At 57.4% G+C, this 16,163-nt stretch overlaps 1 protein-coding gene across 2 annotated transcripts; it reads right to left on the minus strand.

The window, feature by feature from the left end:
* Positions 1-430: 430 nt before the first annotated feature.
* PFN2 (profilin 2) lies at positions 431-5,418 on the minus strand. Of its 2 annotated transcripts, none has more exons than XM_082055863.1 (3): positions 5,095-5,418; positions 3,759-3,951; positions 431-1,979 (listed from the first exon to the last, which is right to left on the minus strand). In XM_082055863.1, exons 1-3 carry the CDS (start codon positions 5,224-5,226, stop codon positions 1,882-1,884), a joined length of 423 nt encoding a protein of 140 aa, XP_081911989.1. In that variant the 5' UTR covers positions 5,227-5,418; the 3' UTR covers positions 431-1,881. The 2 variants fall into 2 exon arrangements, with proteins under 2 accessions (XP_081911989.1, XP_081911988.1); XM_082055862.1 differs by having other exon boundaries at positions 431-2,303; positions 5,095-5,415.
* Positions 5,419-16,163: the final 10,745 nt, after the last annotated feature.

The raw sequence follows: 16,163 nt of genomic DNA on the forward strand, positions 1-16,163 counted from the left end.
CGCTGCGCGGAAAGGGTCTGGTGGACAGGAGCCAGTGCCGAGCAACGGCCGGAGATGTAGGGGAGAACAAAGGCTTTCTGACGGCACTGGCCCTGCAGGAGCAAAGCCCAGCCTTAGCGCAAGACTAACAGCTGGGGTTTGGGCTTCTCTGCCTCCGCCGTCCCCAGGCACCCGAATGGGAGCTCTGTGCCCGAACCGGAGCTCTGCGCCGGAACTGGAGCTCTGCACCCAAACCGGAGCTCTGCGCCCGAACCGGAGCTCTGTGTTGGAACTGGAGCTCCACGCCCGAACCGGAGCTCTGTGTTGGAACTGGAGCTCCACGCCCGAACCGGAGCTCTGTGTTGGAACTGGAGCTCCGCGCCGGAACCGGAGCTCCGCGCCGGGGGAGCCGTGAGGATGCCTGCGCAGGAAAGAATCACCAGCAGTCTGATTTCGTTTGGTTGGAATAAATTTATTTCATCTGTCTGTAAACAAGGTGTTTTTAATAGTTATGGCATTTTTTGAAATGCATATTAAATCAGATGAGTTAGACTGTATCCCAGATGTAACAAAGTGCAGGGAAAGAAATGGACAAATCAGCAACAAGAATTTGTTTAAATCTGTACATTATCCACAAGGCCCAACAACAGAAGCAAATACTAGAATGTCCCTAAGTAGTGCCATTCCAAAGAAACCCTCCTAGTCGGTTAAAATCCATCTCACAATAGCAACAGTTCATTTTTTTTTAAACAATAGTATGGCACAGAATACATATTAAAAAATCATCACAAGACAGCCAAGTCAGTCATTCCAACAACACCCTCTCCCACTATTCCTCTGACCACGCTCTGCAGTTCTCTATGGACACGCAGCGCCGGGCTGGGGGTTGGTTACAGGTAACGATGGAGCGGGAGCAGCGCGCCCGTGGCTCCCGCAGCGTGGGGCCCAATGAAGAGCTTCAATCTGAAATGCATGGTTTGGACACAGGGTTGCGAGCGCCGCCCGCGGGGAGCGCGGCGCCCGGGCAGCTCCCCAGCGCCGCCAGACCCGAACCCGGGAGCGCCCACAGCCCGGGCTGCACCGCACAATTGGTCCTATAAAAAACTGAGACACTCGGGATGGTTGTGGCGGGACCTCGTGTCCGCAAGGGCAGCCTTCCAATGGTCAGCTACAGAACAGGGGCTGGCAAAAAAAAAGTGCCTGCGCTATTGCGACGACGGAATGTCCGTGGGATGGCGGGACGGTGGTGGTACGGTCATGGGAGGAAGCGCGTCTGTACCCTTTGCAGTTTTGTGATTGCACTTGTTCAGCAGGACGAGCTTCAGACATCGTGAAGGAAGAATAAGAGACTTAAGCCTACAGTGAAGTGCAATGACAAAACCAGCGTAACATTAATAGCTTTTGAGTGGCAAATTGGTTAAACAAACCAGGCACTATAAAAATGGGTGTGAGCAAACAGACGTGGACTAGAACAAAAAGAGGGACAGAAGATATGCATGCACTTCTTTCCTCCCAACCGCGCTCCGTGAAAGGAAGACTCGTGTGTCATTGCTCAAAGTGCTGAAGAGGCATCGATCAAATTAGATTGTACAATCGGCACCTTGTTTAGTATTTGAGTTGTTTTAGTTGTCAGTATCACACTAATCGCTAAGCCAAAGCGAAGCCTACACTTGGCGCATTCCCCTCCCCAGAGGTTCTCAAGGTATCATGCATATCTCTGTGGTGCAGTGATGGTGCCAGATACGGGACGCGGTTACGTACAGCGGTTAACACAGGAATGAACGGGGGACTGGGACAGCAGGAAATGGGGAAAGAAAACCCACAAACTACCATCTACAGTCTGGTAGCACTGAGCACAATGGGTGGCGGAGCAGAAGCTGCTCGGCGATGGGGAGAGGCTGCTCAGACGTCAGACCTCCTCAGGTATAAAGCCAGTTCATACGCTTTCTTGTTGAGTGTCCCTCCATGGACACCTTCCTTTCCCATGACTATAACCAATGCTGGAGTACACAAGGAAACAAAACAGAAATGAACGGAATTAAAGAAAAAAAAAGAAAAACAAACCCAAACACCTTTCCCCACCAACAAAGGGATACAAAGGAGACACAGGTTCATACCCCATCACCCTGCATTGCTAATAAAGTTTCCAGAATGTAAGGTTTAAAGCTCACCACCAGGAAAGTTTAATAGCAATCTTCCCCTAATACTTAACAGTCTGCCTAGCAACTAGAACCCAGAGTCTCTCAAGTATTTTGCCATTGAGTATGCCTTCTTATTCAATCCGCCTCCATGGACCCCTTCTTTGCCCATTACAAAGACCAAGACTGAAAGAGAAAAGAAAAAAGTTTTAAAAAGAGTGTGTTAGACAAGGAAATCACGTCAGTTTTAGGCAGTGCAATAAACACACTCGAGTTCAAGATTTAGTATTTGGGTATCAAGCTCGTTTAATGGGACTTTTGTAAAAACACAGAGGCAGACAGGGCTGGCGGAGGCGCGAGGCGTCCTCGGGGCTATTGCGCAGCCGTGTGAGCCCTAAGAGGTCACTGCTGCGAAAAACGGCACCAAGCACCTCCAAAAAGCATCGCACACCTCTCCGGCAGCACCAGCCAGGAAATCCGGCTGCACCGCGGAAAAACAAGGGCACGGAGGGAGGTGTTGTCACGGACAACGGCAGCGGGACACGCAGCAGGACTGCGAAGGCCAGGACGGGAACGTGCCCGCGCTCCGATCCGTAGTGCTGCGAGAACCACAGTAACTGCCTTGGCACCAGCTGAAAGCCCACGGGGTCAGACTTGGGCTGAGACTTTTCACGCCACAATGCAATTACAAAACAGGCTATTTGTGTAAGACAAAATGCAGGAGATTTCTCTGCTGACCCTGTGCTCCCACGCTTGTGAGCGCGGGTGCGAGCGCGGGTGCGAGCGCGGGCCGGACAGCAGCTCCCAGCCCGCAGCGGCTGCATCGCCCGCCCCTTGGTGCGCTCACGCCGCTCCCTGCGCCTCGCTGGGACAGCTCTCACAGCTCTGCAGACGCTCCTCCTGGGGCGCTGGCACCCAGCTTGGCCTATAGACAAATTCTGCTCTAGTTTTGGTCTTACAAGAAAAGCCCATTGCTCACCAATTTGCTCCAGTGCCAGCCAAAAAAATGTTAGGCCAGGTATTTTGAACAGTCAGTATTTGGAGGCACATTTTTTACATCCAAACCTAGTGCCTTCCTCCCAATAGGTTTCCCCAGAAGTTAAAGGAGGAGCATGAGGAGTAGCTGTACCAGCATAAAGTGAGTTTCTCAATGATACCAAACTGGATGGGCTTTTTTGCCTGAAGATAAACTTCAGAGAGCTCAATAGGAAGCGCCAGAAGAGAGCGTAAAACTTGTTAAAAAGCAAGTAGGAATAGCTCATACAAGGAATTCACCTCTTTGCAGAATAAACTTCCCATTGAGAAGCTGACAAGGAAAAGCTAGTTTCGCTACCAATCATTAACAGATCCCTGCCCTGAGCTTTAGATAGCAAGTTATCAGTGCTCGGTGAGCCTGCCTGGAGCCGCAGTCTGCTCCTTCCTGCTGGCCAGATGCGTTTAACCGCTTCCCTGCGCGGCGCCGGGCTGCGATCACAGCCGCGCTCCGGCCGGCCGGTCAGGGAGCCCAGCGCTGCCGCCCGCCCCGCGCGGCTGCCCGGAACGGCCACGAGCGCAGGAGGGTGGTGTTCTCCGCAGCTGCAGCCTGTGCTCAGGGTCGCGTTCCTAACTCAGTGATCTGAGAGTGAAGAAAATCGTGCTTACCTCGGCCAGCTCTGCCTACAGCAACGTTGTACGTTGGCTCACCACCTTGACTCTTTGTCCTGATGTCCATTGTGCAGTCGCCATCGACATACAGGCTATCTCTGATCACAGAGCACTTCTTCGCACCAAGGGTCAGACCATTGGTGAAGAAACCCTCTCGGTCTTTTCCTACAATCATATCTATTTCTACCGGCTGTCAAAGAAAGAAGTCCGCAGTTAGCACAGCAGTATTTGGTTTCTTTATTTCTATTCAGCAAGCATTCTGTGTCGCGCTGGGAGGCTGGGACGGCGCATTTCCCGTCGCTGCCCGCAGCAGCGCTCCAGGACGGCGCTTTGTCACCGGCGCGCACAGCCCGGTCCCGCCCGGGCCCCAGCGCGGCTGCCGCCGCCCGCCCGGCCGCTCTGCGCTGCGGGCCCGCCCGGCCCGGCCCGGCGTGCGCGGGGGCGGCCCCGCCGGCCGCGCTGCGGGAGCGCCGGGCGCGGAGCGGCCGCGGGGGTCGGGCGGCGGCGCGGCCGGCGCGGGGGAGAGGGGGGGGGCGCGGGCCCAGCCGCGGCGGCGCGGCCGCAAAGTGCAGCGTCACGGCGGGCCCGGCTCCGCAATCACGGCCCGGCTCTGCGCGGCCGCCGCGGGCCCCGCCCGCCCGCGCTGCCCCGGGACCGGCACCGGGACCGGGCCCACGCCGCCGCGGGCCCCGCCGCGCCCGGGGCAGGGCACGGCGCCGGCCGCCCGGTCGGCCGGGACAGGCCGCGCTGCAGAGCGCCGCACGGCCCTTATGTAACGGCGGCGCGGTCCCGCAGCGCCGGGCGGGCGGCGGGCGCGGGGCTGGCGGGCCGGGGCGGCGGCGGGGGCGAAGGACGGGCGGGGCGGGGGAGGGGAGGCGGCGATCAATGGCAGTGCGCCATCTTGGCGGTGAAAAACATGGAGCCGGCGGCGCGGTGGGCATTCACGAACGCCTCCTACGCCGCGCACGTAAGCCTCGCCGCAGCGCCGGGCCCAGGCGCGGGCGGCCCTACGCCAGCCCCGCCGCGCGGCCTCTCCCGCCGCCCCGCGGCCCCCGCGCGGCCGCCCCGCCACCCCGCAGGCGGCCCCGCCGCATCGGGCCGCAGCCCCCGCCCCCGCCGGCGGGAAGGGCCCCTCTCCCGCGGCGCCGCCGGCACACAGACAAAAAGGCGGCCGGGCCCCTCTCTCTCCCCCGCCGCCTCCCCCCCGCACACCCCAAGGTGCCCCCGTCCCCCGCCCCGCCGCTAACGGCCGCGCTCGCGCCCGCCCGGGCCGGCGCCGCAGGCGGGCTCGCCCTTCCCCGCTCCCGCCCGCCCGCCCGGCCGCCGCCCTCACCGTGATGCTCTGGAAGATGCCGCCGGCCGTGGCTGCCCAGACGTACTTGGCGTCGCAGTAGCCCACAATGGCGGCCTCCTGGCAGCAGCCATCGCACATCAGGTTGTCCACGTAGCTCTGCCAGCCGGCCATCTTCGCGCGGGCGGCGGTGGGGCGAGCGGGGCGGGCGGCGAGGCGCGGGCCGGGCGGCGGGCGGCGGGGCTGGGCGAGGCGGTCCCGTCCCTCTCCTCTCGCTTCTCCCTCCTCGACGGCGGAGCGGAGCCGAGCGCTGCAGCGAGCGGCGCGGCCCAGCCCAGCCCTCCGCGCTGCCGGCGCCGAGGGGCGGAGGGGAGGAGGGGCGCGGCCCGGCACCGCCCCCCGCGCCGCCCGGCTCCGCGCGGCCGAGGCGGGAACGGCGGCGGCTTTCGCCGGCCGGAGCGGCGCGATGCGCTGCGGCGGGAGCCGGGCGGGGGGTCCCGGTCCCGGTCCCGGTCCCGGTCCCGGTCCCGGTCCCGGTCCCGGTCCGCTCGGCCCTCGGCGGGAGGTGCGGCGGGCCCGGCGGGGCGGGAGAGCGCGCGCTGCGCTGCCTCAGAGCGCGCGGGGCAGCGGCGGAGCCGGCGGTTCGAGCGCCGAGAGGGGCCGGCCGGGTGAGTACCGGCTGCCGGGCCGCCCTTCCGCCTCGGTCCCTTGGCTTGTGGCAGCTGGAACGTTGCTCTGAGGACCAAGAAATTGCGCCTCTCTCGCTTCTGGAAGCGTGGTCGGTGCTTGGGGCAAGCCCTGGGGCTTTTCAGCGTCGGCCAGGCCGGTTCGCGGCTGTGTTTGCCGGAGCAGGGCAGAGCCCCCTCTGACCCTCTCCTCAGCCCTCCCGGCGCGCCGGGCCTGCCCCGCTCCCGGCGGGCTCGGCTCGGCCAGCTCCGTGCCCCGCTCCCGGCGGGCTCGGCTCGGCCAGCTCCGTGCCCCGCTCCCGGCGGGCTCGGCTCGGCCAGCTCCGTGCCCCGCTCCCGGCGGGCTCGGCTCGGCCAGCTCCGTGCCCCGCTCCCGGCGGGCTCGGCTCGGCCAGCTCCGTGCCCCGCTCCCGGCGGGCTCGGCTCGGCCGGCTCCGTGCCCCGCTCCCGGCGGGCTCGGCTCGGCCGGCTCCGTGCCCCGCTCCCGGCGGGCTCGGCTCGGCCGGCTCCGTGCCCCGCTCCCGGCGGGCTCGGCTCGGCCGGCTCCGTGCCCCGCTCCCGGCGGGCTCGGCTCCGTCAGCTCCGTGCCCCGCTCCCGGTGGGCTCGGCTCCCAGCGGGCTCGGCTCCGCCAGCTCTGTCTCTTGGGAGGCAACGTTCACCCAACTGGTTGCATTTGTGTTTTATTTCTATATGTTCTGTGCCTTCTTTTGTGTAACTCAGCAGCTGTGAGGATCTTGGGGAAGCCCGTTGGTGCTGCCGGTAGTTGACCACACTGCTGTCCTGCCAGCTGAGCCGTGTCCAGCATAGTAACAGCATTTCTGTACCAAATTGCTGATCTTGTATTAAGTTGATGGGCTCCCCGGCTTGCACACTAGCATCTACTATATTTTATTTCTGTGTGGTTTTGTAAGTGGCCATTTCACATTTCATTCCAGTTTATTCCGGTTATTTCTGTGTTCTTTTGTACAAGGTCCAGGTCTGATACCAGTATTTTGCTGCAGTGATGCTGTCCCTGGGCAACGTTCACCCGCAACTTCAAGGTCATGGTTTGGGGCAACGCCTTGGTCTTGCTTGAATTTTGAGTTGGAGTGCTGGGGTCACCTCCTTTTTGAGCAGGATGATTTTGCTCTGCTTGGTGTCTGCTGTGATTCTCTGGGAAATGGAGACAAGTGGGATGTGAAGTGGCGGTCTATGTACTTAACTTTGAAGCTTTAATTCATGGAGTTTGAGCTTATACATGAATATGCCAAGGCATAGTACACAGCAATTGAATCTGCCTTCTCCTGAGGTTATATCCCCAGGAAGAACATTCACCAGGTATCTGTAATGAGTATCCCTACAGAATACTTCAGGGTGTTCTTAGCCCTTTTGAAACCTCGTTCAGTAGTCATGGGGCCAACTTGTTTAGATGTAACAGAGATGGCTGAGATTACTAGATACTTACAAAAGAGCTTATTTGCATCTTTTAGCTTAATTCCATAAGTATTTTCTCTGTTTTATTTTAACAGTGCTGTTCCCACTCTGAATTTGGACAGCACCAGAACATTGCTTTATCCTTTTCTGGCCATCCTTGTGTACCAAAAATGTCCTTGTATCATTTTGTCTACCAAAGAGTTACAGGCTTAAAGTTTGCTTTTGGCTTTTTAAGTAGCTAAAGCTTTTTGTGAGATTTGGCTTGCCTTCATTATCATCTCCCTGCAGATTCCTTCCATGGGAAGGAGGAAGAGTTGTCCTCTGTCTGAAGTGGAGGGCCGCTTCTCTTCATCCATGGTTTTCTGTAGGAGGCCGCAGTTTCACACCGTTATTCGCACAGAACGGAATGTGTCCATTGGAAATGCACGGGAGGCTCATGGGTCCGTTGTTTTTAGAGTTCGACCAACATGCACTTGGGTTTTGCGTAGTTGTGTTTTGGGTTTTTTGTTTGCTTTTGCAAGCTGCAATAAGGATTCCAAGTTGTTTGACTTTAGTAAGTGGATTTAATGAACACAGAGGCAGGCACCGTATCCTGTCACCCTGAACGCAGGGACATTCCGGAGCTGCCTGTTTGCTAGCGTCGTTACCCTTGGTTAACGACAGGTGGGCTGCGCGTGTGCAGCAGGCTGCTGGCAGGTGTCTCACGCGAGAACCTGGGCTTTCCAGGACTTCAGAGGCCCCTCGCCTTGGGTGCACCGTTCCACCCGTCTGTCCGTCCGTCGGCGAGGACCAAGCGTGCGTTCGCGAGCCCCGGCCCCGGCCCGCTGGACAGGCGGCAGGGCCGCGGCGCCGGGGGAGCCACGGGCGCTGCTGCTTTACCGGCCGCGGTGGCCGCAGAGCCGTGTCCGTTCGCGTGTTCGGTGCTTCGCCGCGGCGACCGGCCAACGGTTTCACCTGCACGTCGAAGAATGCAGAGTGGGTCTGGTATAGTCCCACTGCTGTGTGGGGAGTATCGCCTTTGTAATAGCTACGTGCACCAGGGGAGCAGGAGCGTGAGCGCTGTGTCGGTGAGCAGATCGTGTTAGCAATATGGGGAATACGGTTGTCTGCTTTTAATGATGTAAATCGAAATAACTGCATGGAAGTCCGGGATCTCCTGAACATAAATGGATGGGTGAGAGTAGAGGATTTGGCACCTGCTTGGTAGCTCGGCTTTTAGTCTTGTTATTTGTGAAGTGACTCTCATAATGTATTTAGAAAGTGAAGCTAAATCGGGTTACCGTTATTTAATGTTATGAAACTACCAGGTACCGTGTGTCATTTGCAGATTCAGCAGTCACCAGTGCTGTTTCTAAAAATCATAATCCTCTAATTCTGTTTTCGCTATCAGGTGCCTCATGGGTTGTGTTCTGTGTTACACAATCATTATAGCGCTACCTGTCTAGACACTATTGTTTAAGAAAACGAGGATGTACTCTGTATGTCAAAGATTGTAAGAGAGAGGCGTTCCAGTGTTATTTTTTCTTACGAGTCTTAACTGGAATTTGAGACATTTGTTAAATGAAGATTTATATATAAATGAAGATATTGTTGAAATTGATAGGTGTAATGTGGCGGTTTAACATCAGGACCTGGGCTGATGTGTGAAATGGTGCTGTCTGAACATAAGCTATACACGTACAATAAGTAGTAGCTAAATCGTGATTTCTTGTGGTTTGGTCTCTTTCTCCATCCTGCCCGGCGGTTTGTGTGTCTGGAAGGCGTGCGCACACTGCAGCCGCGGTTGGGGTTTGTATGCCTTGTAACAACCAGTAGTCTTTTTGCTTCAGTTCAGAACTTTGTCTAAAATTTATGTTGGATCCCGTCTAAGAAAAATAATCATTTGAAAGAATTTTAAGTACCTACTGTGCTGAGCCAGAGCGTACTATTTATAGCTTTGTGAGAAACTTCACTGCTTTTATATTGGTTACATAAAAGTTGAAGTTGGCCAAAGACTTGAAGGAGGATGTATATTTTGTTAGTGAAATAACTTGCAGTTTTCTGTCGGGCTTTGTAGCTGCCAGAGCTGCTGCTGTGGTCAGCACGGCTGGACAGCCAGTGAGGTTTCTGCCCTGTCCAGGTTCTCCTGGTTGCTCCGAGCTGGCCCGTTCGGGACGGCCCGAGTGCGCGTCCCCGTGCAGGCGGGAGCGGCGCGTGGCCGCGCAGGACGCAGCGTGGCTGCTCCGCACACCAGCCCTGGAGCCGGGGCTGCTCCCCACAGCGGCTCTCGGGAGCGCACGGGGCACGGACTCAGAGGAGTTAGGAGTCGGCAGAGGCCCTGCGCATGGAGAGCCCAGCGGTGGGAGCCGCGGGCGCAGCCGCGCTGCGGGGGGAGCGGCCTCGCAGGGCCCTGCGGCCGCTGCGCCGGGGCCTGGCGGGAACACGGGGAGCGCGCTGCGGCCGGAGGAGTGCCCGCTGCAAATAGATTGGGAAAATAACGCCATAACGGGAGGAACACCTGAAGCTACCTTTAAACTGTGGTGGTTCAGAGTGCCACAATCGTTAGATCAGAGCCCAACGCAGGGCTTTACCTGTGCAGGAAAGGGTCCCGCAGCGCTGCACGGCGGTGGTGGTGCTGCCGGGAGCCCTGCGATCCGCTCCCGAAACCGTCCCCAGAGCTCTGGAGAAAAGGGGCCTCTCTGGTGTATCTCGCGTGATTGGAAAGGGGGTTTAACTCCGTGTGCGGATGAGAGATTCGTCTCCATAGAAGAGCTTTGTCTGGTGAGGTTTTACCTGCATACATCGCTTAGCAAAACCTTTGTCTTTCTAAGGATCGATAAGTAGTTAAGAAGGATTTCCCTTCCTTATCCTTTATTTAACCATCACATTGAAATGTAACAAACATAAAATGTAACTTTTAAAGTCAGTTGCTGGCTGTGTTGCCGTGTCAGTTGATAAGAGTATCAGATTCCTTCCATTTAAGTGGCTTCTAGAAATGCTTTAGGTCTGAGGAAGGACAGTTCTTCGTGGATTTGATCTGTAGGCTGCCCAGAGCACTAAAGGAGGTGCCAAAAGTCATGGAACTTTGCTTGGCTTTTGGATTTTTTTTAATTGATTTTGCTGGTGGCCAACAAGAAATAATCCTTAACCCTAGGAATGCAAGTACATGATCCGTACGTTCCTGGTGGGGCGGGCGGCCTGTGGCTCAGCGCGGTCTGCGGTGACGTCCCCGCGGGAGCCACCGTGCGGAGGGGGCTGTGTGACCCCCGCCGCGCGACCCCCGCCGCGCGACCCCCGCCACGCGTGCTGCGCGACCCCCGCTGCGCGACCCCGCTGCGCGACTGTTTCTGTGGCTGCTGCTCCCCCAGCCCTGCGTGCTCCCCTGGCACAGTGCTGCTCCACACTGCACCTACATCCTGCAGCAGCAACTTCTGCTGTACACACAGCACACGGGACCCAAGCAGGATCCCGCTGTTACCGTTCCAGTTATCAGACAGGATACGTACTGTGAAATTCAGTGAGTTTGTAGATGGCTTGACACGGTGGGGGAAGGTGGTAGCATCTTCACGCTCTCCTGTTTACTTCATTTCATCCCAGCTCAGTGGTGACTCATTACGTGCCTTTGTTAACTGATTATTTCAGTGGGTGAAAGGTGGCATGGAAGTTAATCTGAGAAGTGGTAACTAAGGCTAGGAAACGCGCTGAGGGAGTTGGAGGAGCGCGAAGTCAGCTGCAGAGGAGGCGGAAAGGCGGAGGCTGGGCAGAGCGGGCGCGGGCGCCCAGCACCCCCTGTGCGCGGGTGCTTGTGCGGCGGGGCTGAGCAGGAGCGCCTCTCGGTCTGGTTACTCCACGAGGCGTGTGGCTCTGATCTCTGCGCAGGCTCTGCCGACCGCGCTGGGAAATGGCGTTGCATGGAAAAGAACGACATTGAACTTTTCTGGGGCTTCGTCTTCTTTTTGCTTTATTTTTTCCCCCGAAGTTGACTGGTACAGTGTTACCTTTAATAGCTGATGCTGGCACGCGTTAGGAGAACGCACCCGAGCCCGCAGCCGTGGTTCCTCCAGCTCACCGACCCCTTGGCTGAGGGTGCTTGTGCATAATTCCTGCCCAAAACATTCACTGGCTGCAAAAGCATTTAGTAATAATTCTGAAGTATAAAAGTCATATTTTCCCAGAGAAATCACACAGTTCCAACCTTATGATGCTCTGTAAAGTTACAAATCTCTTATTTTTTGAATTAAGCAAAAGTGGCTACATTGTTTGTTTGTTTTTGTTTGATTGGGGGTTTTTTACAATTTCTTTTAATTTAGTACCAAATTTCTCTCTAGGTGTGAATACCCAATGGTAGCTGTGAGCAGCACTCAGCCTGCCTGCTGCCGGCTCACCAGAGAACAGCCAGCGTGTGCGTATTTACTGTTCGGTGTCAGTTTTTGGTAGTGAGGCGCTGCGCAGTTGGGGCGCGCAGGGCAGCGTGTCTGCCGCAGCTGTGTGCTTTCCCCACGGACAAACAGCCAGGGAACTGCAGCCCGCGCTCTGTGCTGCTCGGAGCCGACGGCAGGGCCGCGTCCTCCCGCCCCGTGTCCCTGCCCGGAGCCGCATCCCTCGGAGCCGACGGCAGGGCCGCGTCCTCCCGCCCCGTGTCCCTGCCCGGAGCTGCATCCCTCGGAGCCGAGGGCAGGGCCGTGTCCTCCCGCCCCGGTGTCCCTGCCCGGAGCCGCATCCCTCGGAGCCGAGGGCAGGGCCGTGTCCTCCCGCCCCGGTGTCCCTGCCCGGAGCCGCATCCCTCGGAGCCGACGGCAGGGCCGCGTCCTCCCGCCCCGGTGTCCCTGCCCGGAGCCGCATCCCGCCGGGGACAGGCCTCTCCTGCGCCGCCGTGGGAAACAGCGCTTGATCTGATTCCAGGTGGTTGTAGGGCAGCTTGTCTGAAGGGTCTGAAAACAAACAAATAAATGAATGTCCCAGGTACTTTTCAAACTACAGTTAAAAGGTTGTTAAACTTAATGCACTCTTCAGGTGTTCTCAGCATTCATCAGTGAGACCTTTTGCCTCAGTGCAACTCCAATTAAATATCGCTACAGCAAGTTCCTTTGCAGAATTGAACCAGCGATCTTACTTACACGCTGCCTCAAGGATGGCAGCTGGTGTCATGTTTTCTGCTGAGAGAAGAGAGAAGGTAGCTGGGGCATACATCGAAACAGGGAGGTCAAGCGCTGAAATCCCGTTTCAGTCCTGAGACCATCCTGGGCCCTGCTGTGTTCCTGCTGCTCCAGGCCGGACCCGCGGGGCAGCGGGGGCGCCCGAGCGGAGCTGTGGCCGGAGCGGGAGCCGGGGCTGTGGGGCCGAGGCAAGGTGTGCGGGGGTGTGCCGGGGTGTGCGGGTGTACCCTGTGCGGGTGTACCAGGCTGTGCCGTGTGCCACGCGTGGGTTCGCTGTCCCCGCTGTCCCCGTGCCTGCACAGCGCGGCTCGGCGCCTCTCGCTCCTGCAGGCCGGTTTTCCCGGCGCTCGGTCCCCGTCCTGCTGGTGCCACGTTCTCTGTTTGGTCCAAGACACAGCAGCTTTCAGGCTGAGCCCTTACACACGGTAATTGCGACACGCTGCTCGTGGTCTGCGCGGCAGCTCTGAGATGCTAGGCTTGCGCTGCTCGGTAGTTTTGCTGTTTTTGGGCTGCAAATCTTTCAGTAACTTCCGAGACCCTGGCACTAGATGGAGCTTTAATCTACTTGCACTTAGAAGTCTATTCAGTTTAACCGCAAGTTAAAAATAGGGAAGAATAAAGGAAGATGTGTGTGCCTGCTGCTACATTTACAGTGCCCTTTTTCCCTTTTGTTAGCAGAGTGGTGTAAATTATAGTTTAAATGAAAATTAAAATATTGCAGCAGCATCTCCTTGATCTAGTAGGTGTTTTATAATTGCTCCTACTAGCACCCTTTAATGTACTCTCAGGCTCATGGCAGAAGGTGCTGTAAGCTAAATGTGCTGCATATTTAAGGTAATAACTAGGCTGTGCTGAATAAAGGTGATGCCAGCTTTTGAACAAGTTCCCGTTCAGATTTCGGCTGGGGTGGGGGTGACCCAGCCTTCTGTTTGCTCATTCGATAATGCATTTGCATTTCCCTCATGCTGCCCAAGCCAGCAATTCAGAATCATCTGTTATCAGGCACTTCATTTTTCTCCTCCATGTGTTACCCTTGAAAATATTGAACAAATAGAAACAAAAAGCATCTTTGAAACTGTAGTGTTTGAATAGTTTTCAGTTAGCGAGCGCCGCGTCTCACGGGCTGCAGGGCACGTACCGGACATTAAAGATCATCTCTGTTCCACAGAAATAACTTATCAGCAAGAGACTGGTTCAGTGCAAACCGTTGTCCAGACACCGAAGGAGCCAGTGTGTAATCAGTTCCTATTCACAGCCCCTCTGCTGATTTATTAAGTGGTTTAATGTAGTAAACCAGGAGAAACATACTTGGGAAAAAATCAGAAGGCATGCAGCGCTCCGGAGGCTGGAGGAGATAGAGAAGGTCGTGTGTCTCACTGCCCTCGCCTTCTCAAGGTCTCATCCTCCTGTGTCCCGTGTTTTCCCAGCAGGACCGAGGCACTCGGACGTGCCACGGGGTGAACGCTTTGCAGGAGCGCAGCGTGGCCACTGTGAGCCAGCCCTGCTGTTCTGGAGGGCTGCGGCCCTGCTGCGGCCGGGGCGCCTGCAGCGCGGCGGGGACACGGCTTGCGCGGCAGTCACAGCCGAGCGGCAGGGTCACGGCTTGGCGCAGCAGGGACACGGCTTGCGCGGCAGGGACACGGCTTGGCGTGGCAGTCACAGCGGAGCGGCAGGGTCACGGCTTGGCGCAGCAGGGACACGGCTTGGCGCAGCAGGGACACGGCTTGGCGTGGCAGTCACAGCGGAGCGGCCAGGTCACGGCTTGGCGCAGCAGGGTCACGGCTTGGCGCAGCAGGGACACGGCTTGGCGTGGCAGTCACAGCGGAGCGGCAGGGTCACGGCTTGGCGCGGCGGGGACACGGCTTGGCGTGGCAGTCACAGCGGAGCAGCAGGGTCACGGCTTGGCGCAGCAGGGACACGGCTTGGCGCAGCAGGGACACGGCTTGGCGCAGCAGGGACACGGCTTGGCGTGGCAGTCGCGGCGGAGCGGCAGGGTCACGGCTTGGCGCAGCAGGGACACGGCTTGGCGTGGCAGTCACAGCGGAGCGGCTGGGACACGGCTCGGCGCGGCCGGGACACGGCTTGGCGTGGCAGTCCTGGCAGAGTGGCAGGGACACAGCTCGGCACAGCAGGGACGCGGCTCGGCGCGGCAGGGACACGGCTCAGCGCGGCAGTCCTGGCGGAGTGGCAGGGACACAGCTCGGCACAGCAGGGACACGGCTCGTCGCGGCAGGGACACGGCTCGGCGCGGCAGTCGTGGCGGAGCGGCAGGGACACGGCTCGGCGCGGCAGGCAGGGCCGCAGCGCCTGCAGCGCGGCAGGGACATGGCTTGGGCGGCAGTCGCGGCGGAGCGGCCGTGCTGCGCGGGGAGCGGCACAGCACCTTTCAGAAACAGAGCCGCCGGAGAAAGGAGTTCTAGAAGCTGATTTGTAGTTTAGGTCCTAAAATTTCAATGGCAGCTTGTGACCAGAATAAATGTATTCAAAGTCATAATTTCCATCTGAATCAATGGAAGTTCGGTGCTTAAGTATCTTTTAAGAGTTTGTTCTTCGGAGGTTGTCACCAGTTGCACTCAGACTGTGAAATGTCATTAGTCCTGATGTCAGGGGCAGCAGTTCTCCACCATTTGAAGACAGCAGCAGTAGGAATGAACACACTGACCCCCGATTCCTCAGATGCGTCTGGAGAGCAATGAGAAGATTGAAGTGCTGGTGGCATCACTGACACAGGGCACGAACAACAGTAAATGTCATTACGTGTTTACACTTCCGTTTCATTTTCGGAAGCAGCTCCCGCGGTTGCTGAGGGTCAGAGCGTGCTGGAGATTCCTCGGTTTGTCTGGCGGCTCCTCTGCTTTGCGTGTGGACACCATTCCGTTCGACGGGTGGATGCAGTTGGTAAGCTGACCTTTGGCAGCACCACCGTTATAGAGAAGGCAAATCTACAGAAATAAGTGTTGTAAATCTGCACAGTGCAGAAACTGATTTCTATTTCTTCTTCAGATGTTCTTTGTCTCAGTGTCCCACATACCAGCTATTGCGGCTGGACAACTCTTTTTCCTTGCAAATGGAAAGGGAGATGCGAACGCTGCATTTTGGAAGATGGATATGGGATTCACCCAGAAAGCTTCCTCTGGCCTAAAGATTTGGAAACGTTTCCCCTTTGTACACGTGGAGGGCAGAGTGTAGATGAGAGGTACAGGTCCAGATAAATAACTGTAACCACTGAAGCCTGGATAACATCTTGGCAAGTAAACCGAGGTTCAGGGAATGCAGAGCAGAGGGGCCTGTGGTGCCTAGGGACTGATTAGTTATACAGAATGTGACAGCAAGCCCATATTTATATACATGTATATTGTCCACTGCTTTGCTCTTTGCCTTTAATTACTGCCCAGGAGGTGGTTTATGCTCTTGCTTTAGGAAACTCTTGGCGAGCACACTGGCATCCGCATGGCCGACCTCCGGTGTCCCGGGTCCGTGCCGTTCCAGCCGCGGTCACAGCTCCGGCGTGGGTCGCGGCAGGGGCTCCGGCAGCGCCAAAGCGCCTCCTGCTCCTCCCGCACGGCCCAGCCAGCCCGCAGGAGCTCTGTATGCATAGGGCTCCTTCCAGCAACAGACTAAATCTACAGTTACGGGTGTCTGACATGGAAAAGCTGACTGGGGAGAAATCCATCTCTTTTTTCTGCAGCATGCTGGGGAGATATTCCCAGGTAATTAGTGAGGTTCTTGCTAGGATTTTCCACTCCTTTGCACTATTGCACCACTGAATGTGCACTATCATAAATTCAAACTGGCCACTGGGGGAAATGAAGATAAATCACGTAACTGCTCGGAGTGATCCTTCCTGAGTGCAGGGATCAGGCCGGCAAAGTCCAG

The sequence above is a fragment of the Streptopelia decaocto genome, assembly GCF_964273445.1.
Source record: "Streptopelia decaocto genome assembly, chromosome: 6".
Taxonomy (NCBI): domain Eukaryota; kingdom Metazoa; phylum Chordata; class Aves; order Columbiformes; family Columbidae; genus Streptopelia; species Streptopelia decaocto.